Raw genomic sequence first — 22,178 nt, 5'->3', positions numbered from 1 at the left:
CACTAGTACCAGAATCTTGGCAGACAATACCTTGATGACAAAGTAAAGTGTTTTACTCCAAAAGCCTCTTAATGAATACAACCCTTGTTGCTTCTACATGCAACAAGACACTGCATTATTTTGTGTATCTTTTTATTTTGGTCAGACCAATAATAATCCAACTGTATTGTGTTGCTTAAGATTTAAATACCACCAAATTTTTCATCATACTGCTGGAAGTCATGCCTACTTTGTTATCAAAAGTCTATTTTCAAGGCTACAAGGATAAAAAGTTATTCTCAGACAAAGTTATGAGAAGATCATTTTAGAAACTCTTAAAACAATTTCTGACATCATGAATGCTGGCTGTCATGACAGTGGCATTTCTGCCAGTTTTTCAGAGCCTTTATTATTTTATTTTCAAATTCATCATGCTACCAAAGTAAAAGAAATGCAATTTCTTTTTTATTAAAATAATTTATGTAATTATTTAAGGAATGTTTAACAAAACCAATTTTTAATAGATCTATTTGCCTGAATTTCAGAGTGCCCATATTTTCCTGAAGAAACACACTCTTCTGAAAAATTTATACATTTCAAGCACTGCAAGCATACGAGGATTACAGATCCAATTTAGTCCTTGAATCTAACGCTACAGTTTTACCATGCAGTTTTTCCTTCAGCAAAAGAACACGAAGGGTAAAGTGTTAACCCCATTAAAAGTCAAGGCAAAGCTTCCAATGGACTGTAATGAGACTGGGATTTCACCCAAGGTGTTAAACTGTGGTTTGGGAAAGCGAATAAAAGTACATCCATTATTGTAACAAGTACTTACCTGCTAGCCAGACTGAGCAACTCATGTCTATCGGCTACTGCAGATTTCTTTTCCAGTTCCCACAACATCACATTGATCAGGTATGAATTCTTAATTACAATAGGCACTTCTTCAAACATGTTTTCATATGCAATATTTGCTTTTTTCAAGCTGTGAAAAAAGTTATGGAATATTTACTAATATAAACAGTAACTCTCTTATTATCTTTGTTGAATTGTTGCTCCAACAAACAACAATTTTATAAAAATTCTTGATTTTATTAGTTCCACAATTAAACCTCATGTTTACAAAGACTAGGAAAAGCTGCTCTAGGAAAAACTCTCAGAAGACAAGCAGCTGCCTTGCTTGTTAATAGATTACCTACGTGAAAAAGCCTCCAGCAAGAGACTGTACTGACAGGATTAACTCTGCCCCTTCCAAAATATTTTACTGATTTTCCTGCCATCAGTGTTTCTTACATAGAACTGAACAGTTAGTTACCACATAATGCTAAAATACCTTAAAATACTGTAACTACTACAATGAAAACAAATTTTCCCAATAGCTGAATAATTAAAATTTTTACTGACAAAAGAATTAGATTCACAAAATATTGTATGTTTTGGAATAATTAAATTCTGTGGTGAATATTAAAACATAAATTTTCAGTGTGTATTTTTTTTACAATATACACTTAAAAAACTATTGCTATTGCTTTATAATAAAGTAAATAAATTAGACAGTAATACCTTTCATAAAATCTGGATATAAAAGCTTCATGATTTACAAGTTTCTAAGGAAATAGAGCCTTAACTTCTTCATATTCATACAGGATTTTGGAACAACAACTTTTGCTTTTTGTCTCCAACCCCTTGTTTTTTGACTGATCACAGATTTGTTTATTCATCATTAAAGTTTTAGACATCAAGCAATGAAATGAATACATTTCTCTTCAATGAGGGGATTTTAACAAGTGTTTGTGCTTTTGCTACTGAACACCAAGTAGTTGGAGGCAAAGGATGCTAAGGCCTCCATCTGTAACAAGGAGTTAATCTTTAGAACCAGAGTAATTATCCTACTTTATTCCAGAAGATGGTGTCCACTTGGGGGAATTAGTCTGGAATAAATTCCAGAATACCTGTTCTATTTTAATTCCGGGTGGAAAAAAAGAGCTTAAAGACAGATCAGCTATTTCCCTTCCCCCATTTATTTTCTTTTCTGTTTTTGGCTCTGTTCCCATGTGCAGCTATATTTCCCATGGTCCTTCCAGCATGCCCACTGACTAGTCCCAAACACAGTTCAGAATCCCCAACTTGTGGAAATGCCCAGACAGCCTTTCACACCTTCCCAGCCCACTGTGCCACTGCACAGCTCTCACTGCCCACACAGTGTTCTCCTCAGCACACACAGTTACATGAGATTTTAAAATACCACGTTCCGTAATCCTAGGTACCATTCTGCACCTCAGCAAACCCTATGAGAAAGCATTCTTTGAAGTTACTTACGCTTCTGGAGAGAAGTCTTTTTCTTTGCAAACTTCCATCAGTTTGGGAGTCAGCCTATATGCCTTCAGTGACAAGGACCCTTGGGCAGTCTTAATGGGATCTATTATTAAAAATGGAAGGAAGCCTATTATTACCAATCCCAGACTGCCTTTTTCTTTTTAAATATCCAAATGACACATATAGGAGGAAAATTACTAAGTAGTCCTAGTGAAAAAAAAAAATTAAGACAACAAATGCAGAAAAGACACTCTAGGACAGAGTAGTAGTATTGCAGTAGTGCAATAGGACAGAGCCAGTCCTATTGCACTACTATGTAAAATACAATCAACAATATACAGCAATGCCAATTAGTAAACTTAACTTGGAGAACTTAAGGGGAATCTTGATCCATTCTTCTCATATTATTTCCCCATTAAAAGTCCAATTCACATTTCCTTTTTTTTGTATGAATTATTCACAGAACTTATGTAAGAGTGACCTCATTTAAATAAAGATTCTTCCTTCCAGTCATTCTGCAGTAATTAAAATCTTCATTAAATAGCATTTGATATGAAAAAAAGAGTAGTTTTAGAGTAGCAACAAGCTAATTCAGATGAAGCTGCCATGCTGTTTTGTGCATAACAATGTAACTGGTATATACAAAGATTCGTTTTGCCTTGACATACTCTGCTGAATTTAGGGGGAAATTTTCTAAACAAACTGTTACATTCCTTGGACAAAGAAGCTTAACACTTGCAGCATGATAACAGCTGAAGCATGCCAACACAAGAATAAAAGCTGTGTTAACATTCATGTTGTCTGAAACTTAACACAGTAAAACTTTTAGCAATCGGTGATAAAATGAAAACCAAAATAGACTGAAACAAGTGGAAAATTCATCAAGGTCTGATGATGCAATGTTTCCAGCCAATATAAGTATACTTTAACAACTTGTTCTTTACTGTAATCCAATTGTTAACATACTGAAACAATTTTGGGGCAGCTCATAAGATTGATCGTATTCATTAGTATTTTTTCTGACAGATACTCAGGACGTTACATTTACTTCTCAGCTGGAAACTATATGCAAGTCTGCCAGATATGGCAAACTGTGAGTGTTTGGGGAGGGGGAGGCTATAAAGCTGTTAAATTGCCTACGGTTCTGATACAGCACAGAACATCTGGTCTGGAGAGCTTGAGGAAACACCATTAAATAGGCAGAAAAGAAAAAAATCTTTGTGCTAAGAAACAGTCCAGGTTTTGTATGCTTCTGTCAGAGGTATTAAAAAAACTTGGCAATTCGTGTGATGATTGGTCAGTCACGTACAGAGCCAGACACGCTAGCAAGCGGGGTTTGTTAGACATCTGGTCGGGTTCCACCAGCCCCTTCCACGAGGGAGGGGAGATGAAGGAATAAAAATGAAGCAGCTACTCCAGCATTCCAAAACGTACACATCAGGGCTCTGATAGCAAGAAAAATAAACAGAAAGAAGGAAACCCTGTCTAGACTTAGCTGCTGCTGAGGCTGCCGTAGACACAGGGTTGGTATTTACTCGAAAAGGCCTGCCAGGCTACTCTTACAGGCAAAAGACAGAATACAAAAATAGTAGTAATAATATTAAGAGGGGAAAAGAGTAATAAAGGAAACCTCATACTAACCGTAAATGAGAACTACAGACTCCTCAATTGCATGCTGGTAACTGAACTGGGAGTCCAGGAGGGCACGGGTGACAAAAGAGCCATAGTACGTGGACTGGTACCAGCCAACATGAAGATGATCAATGTTTACGTGGCGCAGGCTCCGCATCATTTCCATCTGGTATTGAACTGGATTAAATAAAAAGTATGTTCAAAAAGTAAACTCACACAGTCAGTACTATTTAAAGAGAAAGCTTGATACTAAATGAGTAAATTGTATTTTATTTTCATTTTTGCAACTGCCTAGAAATTTGTTTACTCACTGGACTATCTTCATCAAAACCCAGAGTTTCGTCAGAGAATGAGAGTAAGACCTGAGTACGCAGACCTTTTTCAGCTGCAGTTAATTGCTAAAGTCATCAGCAAACTGTTACACCTCATTTACACTCTGCATTACCTTCCTCATTCATAAAAAAAAAAATCTGATACTGGGTTTCATTAAGCAGTAACATCTTACCGTTTAGTAACAAAGACTTATTGTGATTTACGTTGCAATACTGTCTGGCATTAGGTAACTTTTTGAATCAAAACGAGAATTATTTAATGAATATATGAAATAGATTATAAACTGTATCTTTTTCATGAAATAAAACTACATTTTCAGTATCAGAGCTTGGGGAACCAGCTATAGCTGTTACATTGTTTTGATTGCATTTTATTTCCAATTTTCAACACTGTTTCTTCTTTTTAGGTGTATACAAATGCAAAGGATGCATGCAGGTACATATTATTGTTTATAATACACACATATCTAAATACTGCAAGTTACTTTAAACAGTAGGGAACATATTTTTTGTAAAGCTTTTTACATCAACAGCTGTAATGTTTCATTGTACCAATGTAACAATTCTATTTCTATTAAATGCTTCACTCAAACAGATCACCTTCATGGAACAGAGTTCTATTCAGGAATATTTAACATGATCCCATCAAACAGAACAACACACTTGACCAGTTATCAGACTCTTTAAACAGTTAGACACTGCCTGCTGGTTAAATTTAAGGAAAGAGAAATCTGTGTGATTATCAGATGAACCAGTATTTGGAGCCAACTCATAGGAAATCAAATGCAACAACACTACACAATCCTTAAGTTTTGTCTGCAGCTGCAAAAGTTAACACACACACACACCCCATGCACTCATTTTTGTTAATTTTTTTCAAGGCTTCTCCTTGTACAGATGTAAATATGAAATTCATTATAAAGAAAGAAACACAAATTAATTAGCCGCAGAATGTGCTACATTTTCAGACCTCACTTCATATCCTTTCAAATGGGGGAAAGAATCCACATATATTATTTAAAGATATGAGGAATCATTCCTCAGGACAAATATTTTTCCAACTTATCACTCACCCTTGCAGCACAGGCAACATTCTGCAGTCTTCTGGCCCTTCTCATTAAATTGCCATATCTGACTGACTGTATTTTTGAAGTGACCTACATACACTTATAGAAACCCTTACAGACTTCCTCTATCAGTATATGCTCGTGATTGCATTCTATACCACAGTATCTTAACAGAAATTACTTGAAATTTGTGTTTCAGCCAGGGGACCATAATACAGCATTCCAAAACTAATACAGCAAAGCAACCCAGGCTTTGTTCTGAAATGCCCTAACACAGCCAGGACAGGAGGGGCCTGCTCGATGTGCCTGTCTCTAAACAAAGGCAAATCTGGAGATGCCTCTGCACTCTTCAGGGCAGTCACACAATTGATCAAAGTTATTTCCAAGTCAGAATGAAAACCTTCCTCCTTGCCAGACCTGAGCAAGCTCATTGTACCACTTCCAGAAACAGAGGCCAGGGTGAAGCTCCTTACCCAGAGGCCAATCCTTTTGCAGCCCAGTGCTTGGCTCAAAAGCAAAGATCTAGTTTGTCAAAGAGTCTCAGTCCTTAAACTTTTAAAGTTTTTGTGGATTTTTTGGAGGTGAAGATGGTAAGTTTCTAAATTTTATAATTAAAACAAGAACACAGACCTCCTCCAAAAAAACCCTAAAAGACTCCTGTGGTAACCAGGATTTTGAACTGAAAAAGAATATGATTCAGTTATAAAATGTAGCTAGAATAAACTCTTTTGGTTAAAATAAACTTTTCACAGGCATATCTGTGTGGAAGGTAAGAAAGACTTGTTTCTCACGACTTGCTACAACATGCTAAAAAATGAAATTATAGTTAGATCCTTTGTAGCCAAATGAAGTCATTAAGAGGAAAAACTAGAAAGGATTTTCAAAAGCAGCTGAAACAGAAAACGGATTTTGTGATAATTAAATGAAATTAAATGAAATGTGGGTTTTCAGATAGCTAAGCTAGACTGCTCCTTGCAGTGGCAATTCTCTTGTAATGGTGGGCACTCTCTAAGTAGAGGTGGTCATGGAATGATGGGGAAATGATACTCAGACATAGATTCCTATGAAATCCTGTGGCTGATACATCTAGATAATTCCCACCTTGAGAAGTGTAATATTCAAGAGCAGGAAAACATCCAGATCTTTTACAAACTTGAATAAAGGCATATCATGCTCTCAAAAGTGCTCTTCTGAGAGCTAACTGGTAACCAAGTTCCAGGACAAGTTCTTTTCTTAGACACAGTACACCCAGCAACATGTAAGAGATGTAACATGATGGAAGAGATACTGTCCAGAAGAAAAATGACTCACTGAAAAGCATCCAGATTTCATGTCAGAAATTCCTCCTCTCATGACTGTTAGCAGTTAGATGATAATGAAGGCAATAGTGGAAAAAATGTCAAAGAACCAATAAAGCATCAATAGCTAACATCTTTGCCTTGGGAAAACAACTGCAGAAATTAAAACATGATGCAGTCCCCACCAGGGAGAAATGGAAACTCTTTTAACCAAACATATATATTTTATAACATGTATTAGTATCTAGATAGCTCCAACAAGCTGCCAACTTGCACAAATGGATAACAGCCCCCAAGTTGCTTTTGTTGATATCATTACCATTGTTTCTTTACATCATTTGCCCACTCTACAGAATATCATCTTTTTACCTAGAAGCTTAGAACAGACTGGGCAAGAGCTCACTCTCTCTTTCTATTTACTACTCAACCTGCTAGCATTTGGGACAGGCTTTTTCTAACAAATTCACTGTTCCGTGTCACAGTCTCTCCCAAGCCACCCTGAGAAGCTGACACTGCAAGAGCCACTTAGTGTAAGAGTGTCCAGAACTGAGGTGAGCAAATAGAAGGGCAGAGGAACAGCCAGACCAGGATGCTGCCTTCTTCTCCCTCACATTTACACAGAGTACCTACATTTTAAAACAAACTATTTGTTCAGGGGTGTCCTTATGATGAGGAAAGCCAACAGCCACACCTGCACTTCCCAGCAGAGTTGCTTGCACCAAGAACGTGCAACCTCTATATCCTGAGCCATCGCCCCTCTCCTGAGCACCTTTCTGAGGTAGATTTTTTTAACAAAAATTCTCTCTTTTGCTCTTATTAAAAAAGATCCCCCCCTTCTGCTGAAACGGTGATTTTTTTTTAATTTTTTTTTTAAATTTTTTTTTTTTAGTTTGCAAACAAATGAAGGGCAGGAATAAAGGAAGCTAGAAAGCATTACTGTAATTTATTTAAAGCAAAGTGCAAAACTATACAATATGGGTGTTCTGTTTGAAAATGACTGACCTGTGTGAATTTGTATTACCAAAATGCCTTGAGTGAAAAATCTTGACAGTAAACCCTATTACAGCAGTTTGTTTTAATAAATACTGTAAAGTTTTTTTTAAAATTATTAGAACAACATAAAGACATTTTTCTTTTCTAGAAAGTACTGCCAATATTAGAAACTTTATTTGGGCTTTAACATATAGGAGATATATATCCTACCTTACCAACAACAACAACCAAAAACACAAACAAAATATATCACATACAAGACCAAGAATTGAACCCTGATGTAACAGTCCGTTCAACACTGGGACAATTCAGCCTGGGACATTTTCTATACTTTAAAGTATCTGGTCAATAATTTCACTATTTGAAAACCTAGTTTCAGAGTAGGTCAAATAAGCTGAAGCACTGAAAAAAGGTCCATCATTATTCTAAAACGTAAACAAATCTAAAACCCTGGAGTTCAAAAACAACTGGCAAATGATGCAAGTCTACTTATTACTGAATTGTTTCTTTACCAATAAAAATTCATTAGGAGTCACCTCTCACGGGATCACATACGCACATGCATGCTGCTGAAATTCAGTCCTTATATAGTTACCATTACCATCAGAGGAGATGCATTTCAGCCTGGCCACATTCAGACTATCAGTAAATATTGTGACATGTCAAACCCTGATCAATGGTGGCCTGGAGGCAATGTATTTTGACACCTCACTTGCTCAAGGCCCTAATTTCCAAAAAATAATTAAGTTGATATACCTTAAGAAATTTGATTTTAAGAGCAGCAATCCACATGCCTCCTAAAAAGCTACACCCCACTGAAGTGGAAGGACTTTGTACCAGTGTTAGGTGCCACAGACTGACTTGTTTCATGCTGCTCCTCACCCAGCTTGCTGCAGCAAACTCTGTGTAAAAGAGGTAACAACCAACTCTAAGCTACAAACCACCAACATCTGTGTAGCCTTTGGTCTGCCCTCCACAACTAATGCTGGCCTGAACTCACGTTTCCCAGATCTGCCCTTTAACTCAAAAGCAGAAGCTGCGTGTGCTTTCAGGAGGGCAGGTCACTGGCCAAGAACAAAGCAGACCTTTACTGCTCCCTCACCTTCTACAGCCTCCTCACAAAGACGCCCAAGGAGAATAAATCTGAGGATGAATGTGGTTTCCTTGAAGAATGGTGAGCACCCAGAAGACAGATGAACTAAAACTACCTAAAATTCACTCAAGACTAGGCATACTGTCTAAGGGATACAAAAGTCCATCAGAAGAGACAGCACCCAGTTGCTGTGCTAACACTTCTCTGAACTTAACTGGTAACATGAACATGGCAAATTTTGGCTAATCTGGTCAAAATACAGTGAAAAACAGCCAAAATATTCATTTTATAGCATTGCTATTAATGTGGCTAGTATTTTTAACACAATAATTTATCTGTTTTGAAGTGCTACCATGTGGTAGCATGCGTACTGAACAAGTGCTATACCCTTTGCAGCACAAAAAATTTGGGTTTTTCTATACACATTAACTTTGCCAAACCACATGTATGCTTCAGACAGTATCTTCAATGACTAAACCAAGTTAGCAGATGCTAGTTCAAGGAACCAGCACATGTATTTGAAAAGAAGGAATACTGATTTATTTAATTTAATTTAGCACAGAGAATTATGGAGACAAATTAATTTGGTTCCCTCCACACACACAAATCTCATTTAATTGTCTAAAAAAACTATGAATCACAACAACTGCATCTATTGATAACAATTCCAATTGTGAAGATACAAATAAAAGGAATCCCACAACTAACTTGTTATAGTTAAAAAATACAACTAAAAAGAATGAGCAAAGAGAAACAAGAATTCAGAATTAATTCCAGCAAAGGCAATGTTTCATTTGAAAAAGCCTTTAGATACAGCTGAAATATACTTCTCTGTCTAAAGCGTGCACCACATATGCATACAAATATATACAGATTTTTATCTATATCCACCCATCTCACACATACACACTTCTCCCAAGACAAATGCACAAGCTCAGTAACTCAACAATTCTCCTATTCAGGGAGAAAAAAAAATATTAAAAGTAAATATTGCCTTCCTCAATAATATTAATTTCCTCCTCTGAAATATCAAGTCAGGGTTACAAAACAGTGCTCTATTTTATGCACTTTTTCTATAACAGGCTGAAAGCACCTGACCTCCTCTAAACTAAGCAGACCAGGGTCTGTAGGTAGCTGGATGGGAAAAAAAAAATCACGTGAAAATAGGCAAAAGTCCAAGAGTCATAGTCATAAGAGCAAAAAACCAAAAGCAAGTCAATAGACTTAATTCAAACCCATTTTAATTACTAAACTGAAGGATTGAAAAAAAAGGGGCAGAACATATCTGGCCAAATATTTTTAAGGAATTTTGTGTTCTAATGAGTTAGCCACTGCAGGGGAAAAACTGCACATTCACAATCTGCATTTTCTGTATGGGCTATGAGATAATTTGACTACAAATCTTTAGGAAACCCCTCCATCTATGCCACCAACACTTCTGCTCTAGTAAGAGCAAGTCCAACCCCTTCCAAGTGAATGCTTAGTACAGCAACTGAGGCTTTGCTAGTGCCTTCATGTTTTTCTAAAACAAAAAGGTCCTTCATTTTATGAGAAAGAAAGAGAGAAACAGAAGAGGAAAAACTCCTAAGTAACAATTCATTATGTACACTCAGCAAACTCATTCATTTTTAACCTTGATCACAACTCAATGTAAGTTTTATGACAGCGCTGTGTGATATAAATTGTGTTCAACAGAAAAAAGTACAGGACACCCAGAGGAGATATCACAATCAGTAGGTGAACAGTGAAAAGTAACAGCACATAATAAAAATAAAAACCCAACATTTGGAGTGCTTCTGTCAGGAGATACTTACCCAAGTTTAATCATGTATCACCAGACTGTTACTCATTACCAGTTTAACCGCAGTTCCAGAGCACAGTCCCCACCACAGCTGATGACCACAGCCCTGGTTTTAGGGACAGGGACAACTGTCCTGGGACCCGGGACACCCCAGCACAGCCAGCAGTGACTGTCCACGACTACCTTGCTACACAGAGATGGCTCCAAGGCACGGGCCAGCACAAGAACAAAGCTCCTGACAAAGCGGGGCAAGGTAGGAAAGGTCAGCTCAGTCACTGGTGAGAATGAAGGATGAAAAGTTTGGAGAGCAAAGGAGTAAAACAAGGGAATGGAGAGCACAGGGATGTGCGTGACAGGACAACGGGAAAGTAGCAAATGGAAGCACACCACTTCCTGCACATGTGCTGGCACTCGCCCAGGGTTTTCTGACAGCAAGTTTGGGGCTCTGGTCTAAGCACACAACCACTGAACTGGGAAGCAATCAAAGCCATCAACCTTTTATAGCATTTTATCAACACGCGAGGAGACATTCAAATAAGCCTTTGGACAAGCTAAATCTCACTGACCACACAATTCTCTACACGGCCAAGGATAATGAAAACTTATCCTGTTTTACAATAAATACATTCAAGCTTCAAGATGACTCTAAATAAAATGTGTAGGACTGTCAAGGTAACTTGCAAAATTGTCTTCTAATGTATGCAACATTATTCCAAAGCATAAAAGCACTATAATACTATCTTTCAGAAATACTAAAACACTGAGTTTTCAAAGAGCATTTTAAATTCAGAAATCCACTTTAAACTAGCATCTTGACATAAAGTTAAAATCAAGCAATATAATTCAACTATTTTGTTGGCTATGATTATCAAGAAGAAATGGTCAAAAGAAAAAGCAACATATTTGAGGGCTTTGTGCCATATCTTTGGAGCATTTTTTTTCACATTTATCTAGAAAGATTCATCTTCACAGTATCTTACAAACATTCGCCAATTAATCCTTCATCTCCTCCTCTATGGCAGGTAAATATTATTCTTGTCTAAGCATCCATTTGGCTTACTACATTATTTCTACACTGACTGAAGACAAATTTGATATGAGATCGAAATCTTTATCAAGAGAGAAAGTTTCAGTCAGCCTACATTGTCATGACAGCAGTAAATTGTACTACTAAAAATGCCATCTGTGCAGCCTAAAGCTTGCTTTCTTTGTAAGAAAGCAGGAAGATGATATCTCATTTCCTAATAAACATCACATGCCTAATGAAAGCATCAACTGTTTTCTATTACGAGTGTATTCCCATGAACTTCAGCACCTTGAAGCCTTTACTTAAAGAAATTTTCTCCAGTATCATTCTAGCTGCTAACATGCAAAGTAGGATTAAAGGCATGAAAAGTAATCAGCATGGTCAAAAAACAACTCTGTGTTACAGTAACCTCATACCCAACAAGGTACATCCCTAGAAAAAAAGGCTTTTAAAAGTTTCCCAAGATATCCTTAACTTTGTTTAACAGCCATTGACTTTTGCTTGTTTACTCTAGTGAGGCTACATTAACAGGTAAAAGCTCGTTCTTCACAAAATAACAACATATTCTTTACAACATATCTACCTTAATGGTCAAAGTTACAGAGCAATTAAGCACACAATAACACAAAAATGTCTGGTGAAACTAACTCCTTTCCTTCATAAATGTCAATCAGATTAATGTATTTTTTATGAAATTTTATATTACATAAATACTCAGAGAGGTTATTCAATTACCTGGAAAAATTTGGAAATGTTTAAAGATTAATGAATTACACAGTCACATTTACTTTTTTAATATAACACAGATTTTCATATTCAACAATTTGAAAACAGAACAGGAACAGATTGAAATGGAAACAACTCAAAAATCCCTGCATTTTGGAAATCAGTACTTTCATACAGCATGCATCACATGAAAGTCTCATTTTGTTAATAACTTTTCAGTAAGTGAAGAAAAATGATGACTTTACATAAGGGGCTTGGGGGCTTTCAAATTCCTCATCTCACCCGGAAACAGAGAAAAACATTTTTCTTCTTTGTAAGGCTTCAAAGCTTGGTTATTTTCTAGCAATCACTGTTTGCACTGCTGAAATTCAAAGGGCAGTAGGAAGTGGAGGGACATCTTCCACAGCTTATTTAAAGTCAAAACACCCATCTTGTGTTACCAGATACAGCAAAGCAAGTGGTTTTCTGATGGCTTGGTATTAAATATCCACAAGTCTGTTTTCAAGAATTTCTCACACTGTTCTTAAGTTTCAAGCTCACAAAACACAGTCAGAACACTGAAGCACACACAGCTCCCATACAGCAATTTTCCTGAATTTTCTTTATAGCAATTAATTGCTAATGCCTATTTCTTCAGTTGAAAGTTACACCAGCTATTTTTCTGTGACCTCCATCAGCTCATCATGTAGGGGTAACACTAATAAACATTTAGCAGAGAGAATCAGTGAAGCTCTAATTTTGGGCAAAACAGAAGAACATGGTAGCCACCCCAATAAACTCATCCTTTGAATCACAATTACACAAGTATGTTATTAAAAAATAAAAAGATGAGTGTATTTTTAGCATTGCCCCTACTGCTTCTTCCACTGGGGGCCTACTGTGTACTGTGCAGGAAAGACCTCCCCAGGCACCAGGAAAGCCAGAAGCAGTCAGCATCTACTGCTCCTTTCAGGAAGGCAGAAGGACCCCACACAACCCCCAAAATTCACACTAGTTTTACAAAGTCTACCAGCTTTCTCTAGCACAGGTGCTGTTACTTGCTAAGTAAACGAAATGCCACATTAACTTCCTTCTTTTCAGTGAGAATAGCACTTAATTATCAGCCCTCATTTAGCACAACAATTATGAGCTTTGTCTAATACCAAGATGAACACAATGTCACAAGTACGTTTCAGCACACCTATTACAATACTCTTAGAATCCCACTTGCATCTCCGAGTAACACATCCCATTGAGCAGTCCAAAACACAAAGACAGACTGAGACATCCCATCGGACCAGCTTAGAGAGCAATGACTAAGCTGAAAGCTCTAACCAAGGGCAGCTTCACTTGGATCTCTGCTATAGGACCATCTACAAGGGCTCCTCAAGGCTGTCAGCCAGGTCTTCAAGCCATGAGCAACAAAACTTTAATTCACATGAGGTACGAGTAAGTCAGAATTTAAGCCAAGCCCTACCCAGCAGATAGATGAAAAAGTATCTCTTCACTACAAGATCCAGGGTCAGACATTTGATTTGCCAAGCACTGACTTTCAAACAAAATGAGTCAAGTCCTGTTGCTTGCAATCCCTGCCACAACAGAAATCTTTGCCCTTTAGCTTGCAGGCAGATTAGTGTGACAGGTTCCCTTCTGGTTTAGTTGTTGAGCTAATGATTGCCACTACACAGCAGACACACATATTCAACACCACTTATTATCATTAGGCAGTTTTTCAAAAGAGAAGGAAAAGTCAGCTTTTATTATACAAACCCTAACACAGAAGATTCTTAACATACAGGCTTACAAAAGGGTAAGCAACCCCTCCCACCTGAAGATTTCTCTCGGTGAAGTGAAAGGTTTGCATTGCATATGTGGAGGCCATGGATCCATACAAAGATGATGCTTAATGAGAGCCAGAACTAAGTGTATCAAACAACTCCCAGAACTAAGTGTATCAAACAACTCTCAGAACTAAGTGTATCAAACAACTCCATTTTTTGAGGGCTACACATTACACTAGAATTTTACTGTAGCATATTGGCTACCAAGAGCTCTTTGCAATTCTCTTCAGAATAGTTTTATTTTTGTGAAATAATATGGAGGAAACTGATTTTAGATGAGCTCAGAAGTAGAAGACACTGATCAACAGTTTCTAGGGAGCTTGAAGAAAAATACTCAATTTTGGATGAAGGACTCGCAGTTCAAACCTTGTGAAAGCATTTGCCCAAAAGACTCCTAAATTACTGCAATTAGATCACAAGACATTTTCAGCTTTTCTATTAAGTCTCCCCTGCCAACCAGCAGTCACAGCACAGTTATTTTGGAAGCTGTTGGCTGCACAAAGAAACAACTGATTAAATCAAATTCTGATAGAGTTAGTCCTTTCCTGCATGTGAAAAATAGCCTCCTTTGCTCCCTAAATATTACATATAGTATTATGTGCATTTCAGCATGAAAGGTGATAGCATTAGCAGGGTGTTGAAGATGCAAGAAGTTATACAGTGGCCACATATGCTAGCAGGTAGCAATAGCTCACAGTGAGAGACATGACATTCTGATCAGAAATTCATCATCCAGAACTGATGACATCCAAATTTTCAACATACCTCATCCCATACAGCTAAGCAACGATGTTAGAAAAAAGCCAGTATTTTAAGAATTTGTGAGCAAATCAATTGAGGAAGTATATTATGCTTTATTAGGTTAAAACCTTGTTTTTATGCCAATTCCAAACCAGAAATGTTCAAGAACATCACTAATACATCATTGTACTGTTTCCTTACATGACTGCTACCACAGCTATTGATTAATTAGCATATGCAATAGTTAATTAAAGAATATTAAAGTACTTAAGGTTTTAAAAGGGTACAGTTTCAGGCATAACAGCACAGATTTCTAAATTCCAATACGATGCTTTAACACAGGGTTAGCAACTTACGTGTGCCATGGAAAGCCAGCAGGCAGTTTTGAAAGGCTCAGTGGCAGCTACTGCGCCACTTTGACACAAGAACCATCAAAGTTAGGGTGACACACACCACACCTTGTTTAACACACAGAAATCTACTGCAGTACCTGAACAAAACGCGTTCAGTTTTCCGAGGCTTTCTACATGGATGTAAAAAAGTAAAACCTGAATGGCACTTCAACTGGTCAAGACAGATCCAGACTTACTGTGCATTAATGTTCTCCAAATCCCCAAACTATTTCTATACCAGACTTCTAATTTTGTCTTGGACAACCTACATGCTGCATTTTCTTCCCAAGGAAATCAGATACATCATTGTGACATAGTGCCTTCTTTATTTTCAGTTACATGTGTGTATATATGTACACATACACATACAGATTTGAGAAGGGTGGAAGAAGATGGAGAGATAAACACACATGTGCATTTAACCATGAACCAAGGTGGAATTCCCATGGTAAATGTTAATGCACATGACCACGCTTTTACATACATCTTCTCAACAACAAACAGAAGGCTGAGAGTGTTTGTTTCCAGTATTACAAAGTTCATCTCAATCCTTAACTCCACTCCCCTTCCCCTGCCCCAAAATTTTCAGCTTATAATTTCTCACCACTGCTCAGAGAATATCATGATGGTTAGGCCAAGGTAACTCAGAAGAGAATTCCCCATTTTACTGAGCATTAGTGCTGCCATAAGGAACTACAACACTGCACAGCATCTACTGAATGGCATCATCATTGGTATTACTCAGTTGTGTTTCTAAAGCCCAAGCTAACATTAGTAATGCATCAGTATCACTTCTTCAATGTGTCCACAAAGAAACAATGAATTCAGGCCAGATTCAGGAAGTTCCACAACTCAGAAGGGGAACAATAAAAACAGGAGTGGTTAGATATATGACGTAAAAAGAAAGTCATGCCTTCAACAGGAGCAGCCTTTGATACATGACAACTTGAGATAATGTTCAAATGCAAATATCAAATAGTTTTTAAAAAACTAAAACCCACAATCCAAGTTTATGAATATTTAATTTAGAAAATAAAGCTCATGGCTTTTAGATCAAGCTACACAAGACAGAGTCAAGATGAATTCCTCCTCTTTCTAGGGCTTGTAACATCATATGGCAAGATTTTGCAAGCCAAAGCTAATATTTCAGCAACACTGCACTTGCAACTTTTATATCTAAGTGTGGCTTGTTCTTTTAAAGTAGCCAAGAACTGAACTCACACCCTGTTTGAACAGGCAGAAAAAGTGCTCTGTGCCAAGAAGGAAGTTATAAACTTAAAGGTTTTTTACACAGGAAACAAGTTGGGAAGCAGAGGAGTAGATTCACTGCAATCAATTCTTTAATGAGTAAGAGAAAAAACACAGTACATCAGAGCTGGAGGCAGTAGGCTGCGGCTCCACTGCTTGCTCAGCTGAAGGACTCCCTGATGGGGGCTGGACAAGTCAGTTGTTTACACTCCCACTTGTTCTCTGGAGACTATAAACCCTGGGGGCAGCACTTGCCATTTATTCTGAACAAATCCTCAAAGCAAAACAAGTTTCTTTTGAGGAAGAGAAAAATCAGCAAATCACTTGGTGGTACCTATTTTCCACTGAATGCCAAAATGCCTTTGTAACAACATTATGTTTACAAACTCAAATTATAGTTGGAGGGGAAAAAAAAGAATAGAACAAGATTAATACTATCCAAACAGACTTCAGAAAAAAGCCACAAAGATGATGAGCCATGAGGGGTTGTGATCAGCAGCACAATGTCCATGTGGATGCCAGTCACTTTTTGTGTGCCCAAGGGATCAATACTGGGTCCAGTACTCTTCTGTCATCGTCATTAATGACCTGGATGATGGGACAGAGTGCACCCTCGGCTAGTTTGCCATGATAAAAACCAGAAGGAGGTTTGTGCTGACTTCCAGAGTGACTTAAATAGGCTGGAAAAAAAGTTCAGCAAAGGCAAATGCAACATTTAGCTGGGGAGGAAGAATCCCAGCACAGGCTGGGGCAGACTGGCTGGAAAGAAACACAGCAGAAAAGGTACTGGGGGTCCTGGCTGGATGTTCAGGTGAGCCATCAATGGACCCTTGCAGCAGTAGTTCCTGGGCATTAGGCAAAGCAATCCCAGCAGATTGAGCGAGGTGATCCTTCCCCTCTGCTCAGCCCAAGACACATCTGGGGTGTTGTGTTCAGTTCTGGGCTCCTCAATATGAGACGTGGACCTACTGCACAGAGTTCAGGGGCAGACCACAAAGATGACTGGGGCATCTGTCATTCAAGGAGAGGCTGGGAGAGCTGGAGAAGACTCAGAGGGATCTTATCCATGTGCATGAAGAATTTGAAAATTCAACTTAAATATGACAAAATAGCCTATTTGTTTGTTTGCTTTCAAACCCTGAGGAAGGGTAAACTTCACAACAGTCTGTCAAGAGAAGCTGTAGAACTTTCACCCTTGGAGACAATTAAAACTCATGTGTACAATCCGTTCTAGCTGCGCTGCATTGAGCAGGAGGATTGAACCAGAGACCTCTAGACATTTCTTCCAAGCTCAGCAATTCAATGATTCTGTGACTAGAAAAGATGGCTTAATAAGTTAGAATACGGTAAAGAAAAATAACAAGAAGAAATGCCAAACATTAATTCCAGTCACATAAAACATTATTAGTCTTTATTTTTTTTTTAAGGGGCCAAAATCACAAAGTTCTGTTAATTGCTAAAATAAAAATATCACAATCTAAGTAAATCAAGTTTGGCTCGAGTAAAATATAGGTTTCTAGAAAAAAACAGCCAGTGTGAAATCTCATTAAAGGAGATTTTTTGTGTTTCAAAAGCATTTATTTTCATTCTGCATTCATCTTTTTGTTAGTTATTGAAAACGTTAAAAGCAATTATACAGAGCACTATATAATTCTCAAAGGATTCAGCCTAAATACTTTTTCAAATGCAAACAAGACAGAGTCACAATAGGTGCAAAATCTTTGGTTGACAGCCACAGACTATATTTATTTTAGACACTCTCACTGAATGTCAAAAATGTAACAAATTGTTTCAAAAAAATTAACATGGGTAAGCCAGTCTGAAAATATTTTGTTACACAAACCCTGCTTAGATTTGCATCTGCAGTTCAATATGGTAAGCAAATACAAAAATACAGAACTGTCAAAGGACAAAAAGGAAACAAAGCCAAGGACTGAATAACACTGAACTGCAATGTCAAGAGGACTTGAAAATAGAGGCCTAGAGAATTCATTTTGTTCAACAGAGAAACATAACATAAAGAAATGCAAATCAAAAAGCATCTTAGTACATCAACCAGGATGTCCTATTTTTAAAGTTGCATTAAAAAAAAAAAAGTGTTGCAGCCAAGAGCAAACTCAGTAAATTCTCTGTAATATCAATATAACCAGAATTACATTTAGATGGACTGCTGAAGACTCATTCTGTGCAAGATATTACAAAGAATGCTACTTCCTGAAGTATTTCACTGAAAAAACTAAAAACTTCCATTTGCCACAGTTAAACATTTATACCAGAAAACAGTTCAAAATTATACAAGTTTAATGACTGGAAAAACGGCAACTTCAAGTATCTGTTAAGGTAACAATTCAGTAAGAATAAGCTTAATTTATGCTTACTTAATTATTTTAGATTTCCCAATGTATTTCATTTTTATGTATAACAATCACAGTATCAGGTCACAACAGGAAATCTGCAAACTTTGTAAGAAGTTTACTCTGCCTTGGAAGGAAGATGTTTATATCATTCTCAAGAGTCTCTAAACAACTAATTAAAAACCTGCAATTTGTGTTTTAAAAACCTCCTCCATATTTTATCATTAGATAAAATGGGACTGGAAAAAAAATCCCTTTTTCTGTGGAAAGACTGAGTCAGTGATGCTTATTAGAGAGCCTTAATGTATGCACACAGACACAGAGCTTGTGGTGTATATGCACCAAGCCTTAGCCATAAAACACCAAGCAAATCATACTGATTGGTAGCATAATACAGCAGATTTTTTACTGCCCAGTACATTCAGTTACTGATTAGCTAACAGTCTAATACACTTCTTTTACAAATAATCTTTTTTCATTTCTTACATTTAAGGAGTTCAGGACCTTGAAACCATGTCTCACTCCTTCAGCAAGTGGAAGAGAAGATTCCACACAAAAAAAATGTCCTTGCCAGAGTTAGAAACACTGGACAAACTGACAATTGCACTACTGACACTTCTCTGTGGGAGAACGGAATTCACAATGGTTTCACAAATCCAGATCTCCATCCAGGACTCGGCATAACCCGGTCCATGGTGAACTACCCCATTTCTGCAATGGACAACCACTCCTGCAGAGAGATTTCCAGGCAACTGGCTAAATGAGCTATATGATCACCCCTACACACCTGCAACTCTGCCCATGCCACTGCTGGCCTTTAAAGGAGAAGGAGGCCAGGGTCTTCTCCTCTCCTCCTCTTTCGCCAAAAGGCCATGTGGCAATCCAAGTCTATTCTCACAGCCTCCTTTCTCAGGCATTACTTCAGAAGCACAAGGAGGATCAGGAATACTACCCCAGACTTAAAGACATGCTAATTAGCTTTTAAAACAGACCTCCAAATTCTGTTTTGGAAAGCAATTGCTGGTCACAACACAGTGGCCCTGGTAGCCAGCTGTTGTTTTAAAAGGTTATAAACACACATAATACTCTCCCAATACAACTTTTCTGTGTAAGCACTTGTAGTCTTCAGAAGGGGGCTATGTAATTAAGTCCTAAAGGGAAAAGACATTTGCACAGCCACAAAGGAGACATCCACAAACAAAGAATATGTACACAGAACTGTCTTTGTTAAGACCTGCTCCATATTACACAGGAGTCCACAAACTCTTGATCCAAGTGTTTTCAAAATTACTCTCTCTTTTAATCCTTTCAAGGACAAGAGCAATACAGAACTTGCTTTCCAGTGCTGCATTTGAAATGCAAGAATTGCACTTGATCTTTGCTTCATTTCTTGACATCTAACATCTTTGCTCCAGGACTCCACTGTAATATTCAGACCTATTAAACAGTCAGGTTTAAGAGTATGCTTGGTTCCTACTTACCTTCTAGTTGAAGCTGACTAACAATTCACACTGTTCTTTGTTAAGTGTGCAAATGGGGCATTCCTTTCTCATGAAACTGATACAGTGATGAAAGGAAACACAGGAGGCAGAGACAGTCCCTGACATGTCCTCACACTATTAAACGTGTTTGATGAACAAAATTCACTAAACACACAAACATCTCACTTGCTGTCCTCTACAATTTTCCCCGGTAAAACTTTCCAAAACATTTGCTACACTTACTTTTTGTTCACAGACACCAGACACACATCAGCTTTTGGACAATGCTGGAACTCACACATGGCAAGGGCAGCACATGGTTCGAGCACAGGAGCAGCCATGGGTGCACAAAAGCTGAAATTCTGATGCCCTGTTCTGCACAGAGGTGAAGGCCATCGTGCAAAGACAAAACCAGTCAGCCACACAAGTGGCCCAAAGATCAATAACCTTCAAGAAATAACAACTGCATCACCCTAAGGGATCTCTTAAAAAGTCACAATTATTACTGAAATTGCTGAGGTTTCTTCATCCAAAAGACTACTTTATGCTGTGAACAAATTCTAGCAGTAAATATGTAAGATATCAAATCACATGAACTATTAATAAATATAGAAGTAGACAATAAGCTTACACAAACATACAAAATCTGCTCTGTTTAGGGTTACGTTATCTTTACAAGAAAGCTCAGTCTAAATCAGATTGGATCATTATACAAAATTATAAAATATCTTGCTGAAATACAATCTAGAAGAAAAATATATTTAATATGAGACATTACAATGCTTCTTCAAGTTATAAAAGGCTTCCTTTATCTCCAAATATTCATAACATTGTTTAAAATATATTCTCAATTTTATTTCTCAGTGTTTGATATAAAAAACAAACCAGAAGGTTGCCCTAAAGATAAATGAAACATCTGGTGAAACATGTAATAAGCTTCAGGCTCACATCTGCTACTGAAGTTAGTATTCCCGCACCATAGCTACAAGCTCTACGCAAAGCTCTACAAGAATAACTGAGAACAGGGAGGATTATAGGGAACACATTCCTCAATCTAAATTGATATTTCCTCTTCCATCTGAATCAACATTATGCTTCCATATGTATGCATTAATGCCCAGCGCTAACCCTCAGTGGAAAATAATTTCTGAAAGTAAAGTTACCTCATTTAAAACCTATCCTATTATTTTATATCATAAGGGGTTTTAGGCAATTTTAAACATATGCAACCATTTATCTAGGCATATCTATATACTTAAATATATATATATAGATAAAACTGGCTACGTGCATATATGTATATAGTTCCACTAGGTTTAGAGAGCAAGCAAACTTACAACAATTAATTCATCCATATGTCATTACATTTGACAAAACTTAACGGCAAAATAACAAAGAGTAGACAGTAGAAGGCATAGTTACTGCAATTATATAGAAGTGAAGTCCTAAGTATTTTCCAGCAGTAACTGATAAAACTGAATGAAAGGTATTTCCTAAGGAACAAACTATGTGTAATTCACATTCCTGTTTCTATAAGGAGATTGCTCAATATTTATCTTTTTTTTTACCCATTCACTCTTAAACTTTCAATTTCCTCCATAAACAATGACAGCAAAATGTTTACATTTAATGCCGACATAAATTGCATGTATTTGTGACATTTTAAAAAAGACCCTTTTGTGCCATGGAGAGTTTAGAAAAAGGCAGATATCTGCACAGCAGGGAAAAAACACACTTACATTTTGCAACAGCTGTGAAAGATCAGTCCTCCAGAGAAACCAAAAGCAACAGCAAACTGGGAAGTGTTTAGGAAATAAAATGTTTCCATCACCTCATACTATCATTCACTTCCATTAGTACTGACGAAAGATAGACTGG

At 37.3% G+C, this 22,178-nt stretch overlaps 1 protein-coding gene across 1 annotated transcript in view; it reads right to left on the bottom strand.

Moving 5' to 3' along the window:
• Positions 1-22,178, bottom strand: part of EIF3H (eukaryotic translation initiation factor 3 subunit H) — an 86,406-nt gene that overhangs the window by 12,903 nt on the left and 51,325 nt on the right. Inside the window, exons 3-5 of the mRNA XM_063423008.1 lie at positions 3,937-4,104; positions 2,299-2,398; positions 815-964 (exon numbers count right to left, since the gene is read on the bottom strand). Coding sequence (XP_063279078.1) covers positions 815-964; positions 2,299-2,398; positions 3,937-4,104 — 418 coding nt within the window. The remainder of the gene's footprint in view (positions 1-814; positions 965-2,298; positions 2,399-3,936; positions 4,105-22,178) is intronic.

This window comes from Prinia subflava, chromosome 1, assembly GCF_021018805.1.
Source record: "Prinia subflava isolate CZ2003 ecotype Zambia chromosome 1, Cam_Psub_1.2, whole genome shotgun sequence".
NCBI classification, from domain to species: Eukaryota; Metazoa; Chordata; class Aves; order Passeriformes; family Cisticolidae; genus Prinia; species Prinia subflava.
Note: the sequence above shows the minus strand (reverse complement) of the source record. Positions and strands in the feature narration are given on the sequence as shown.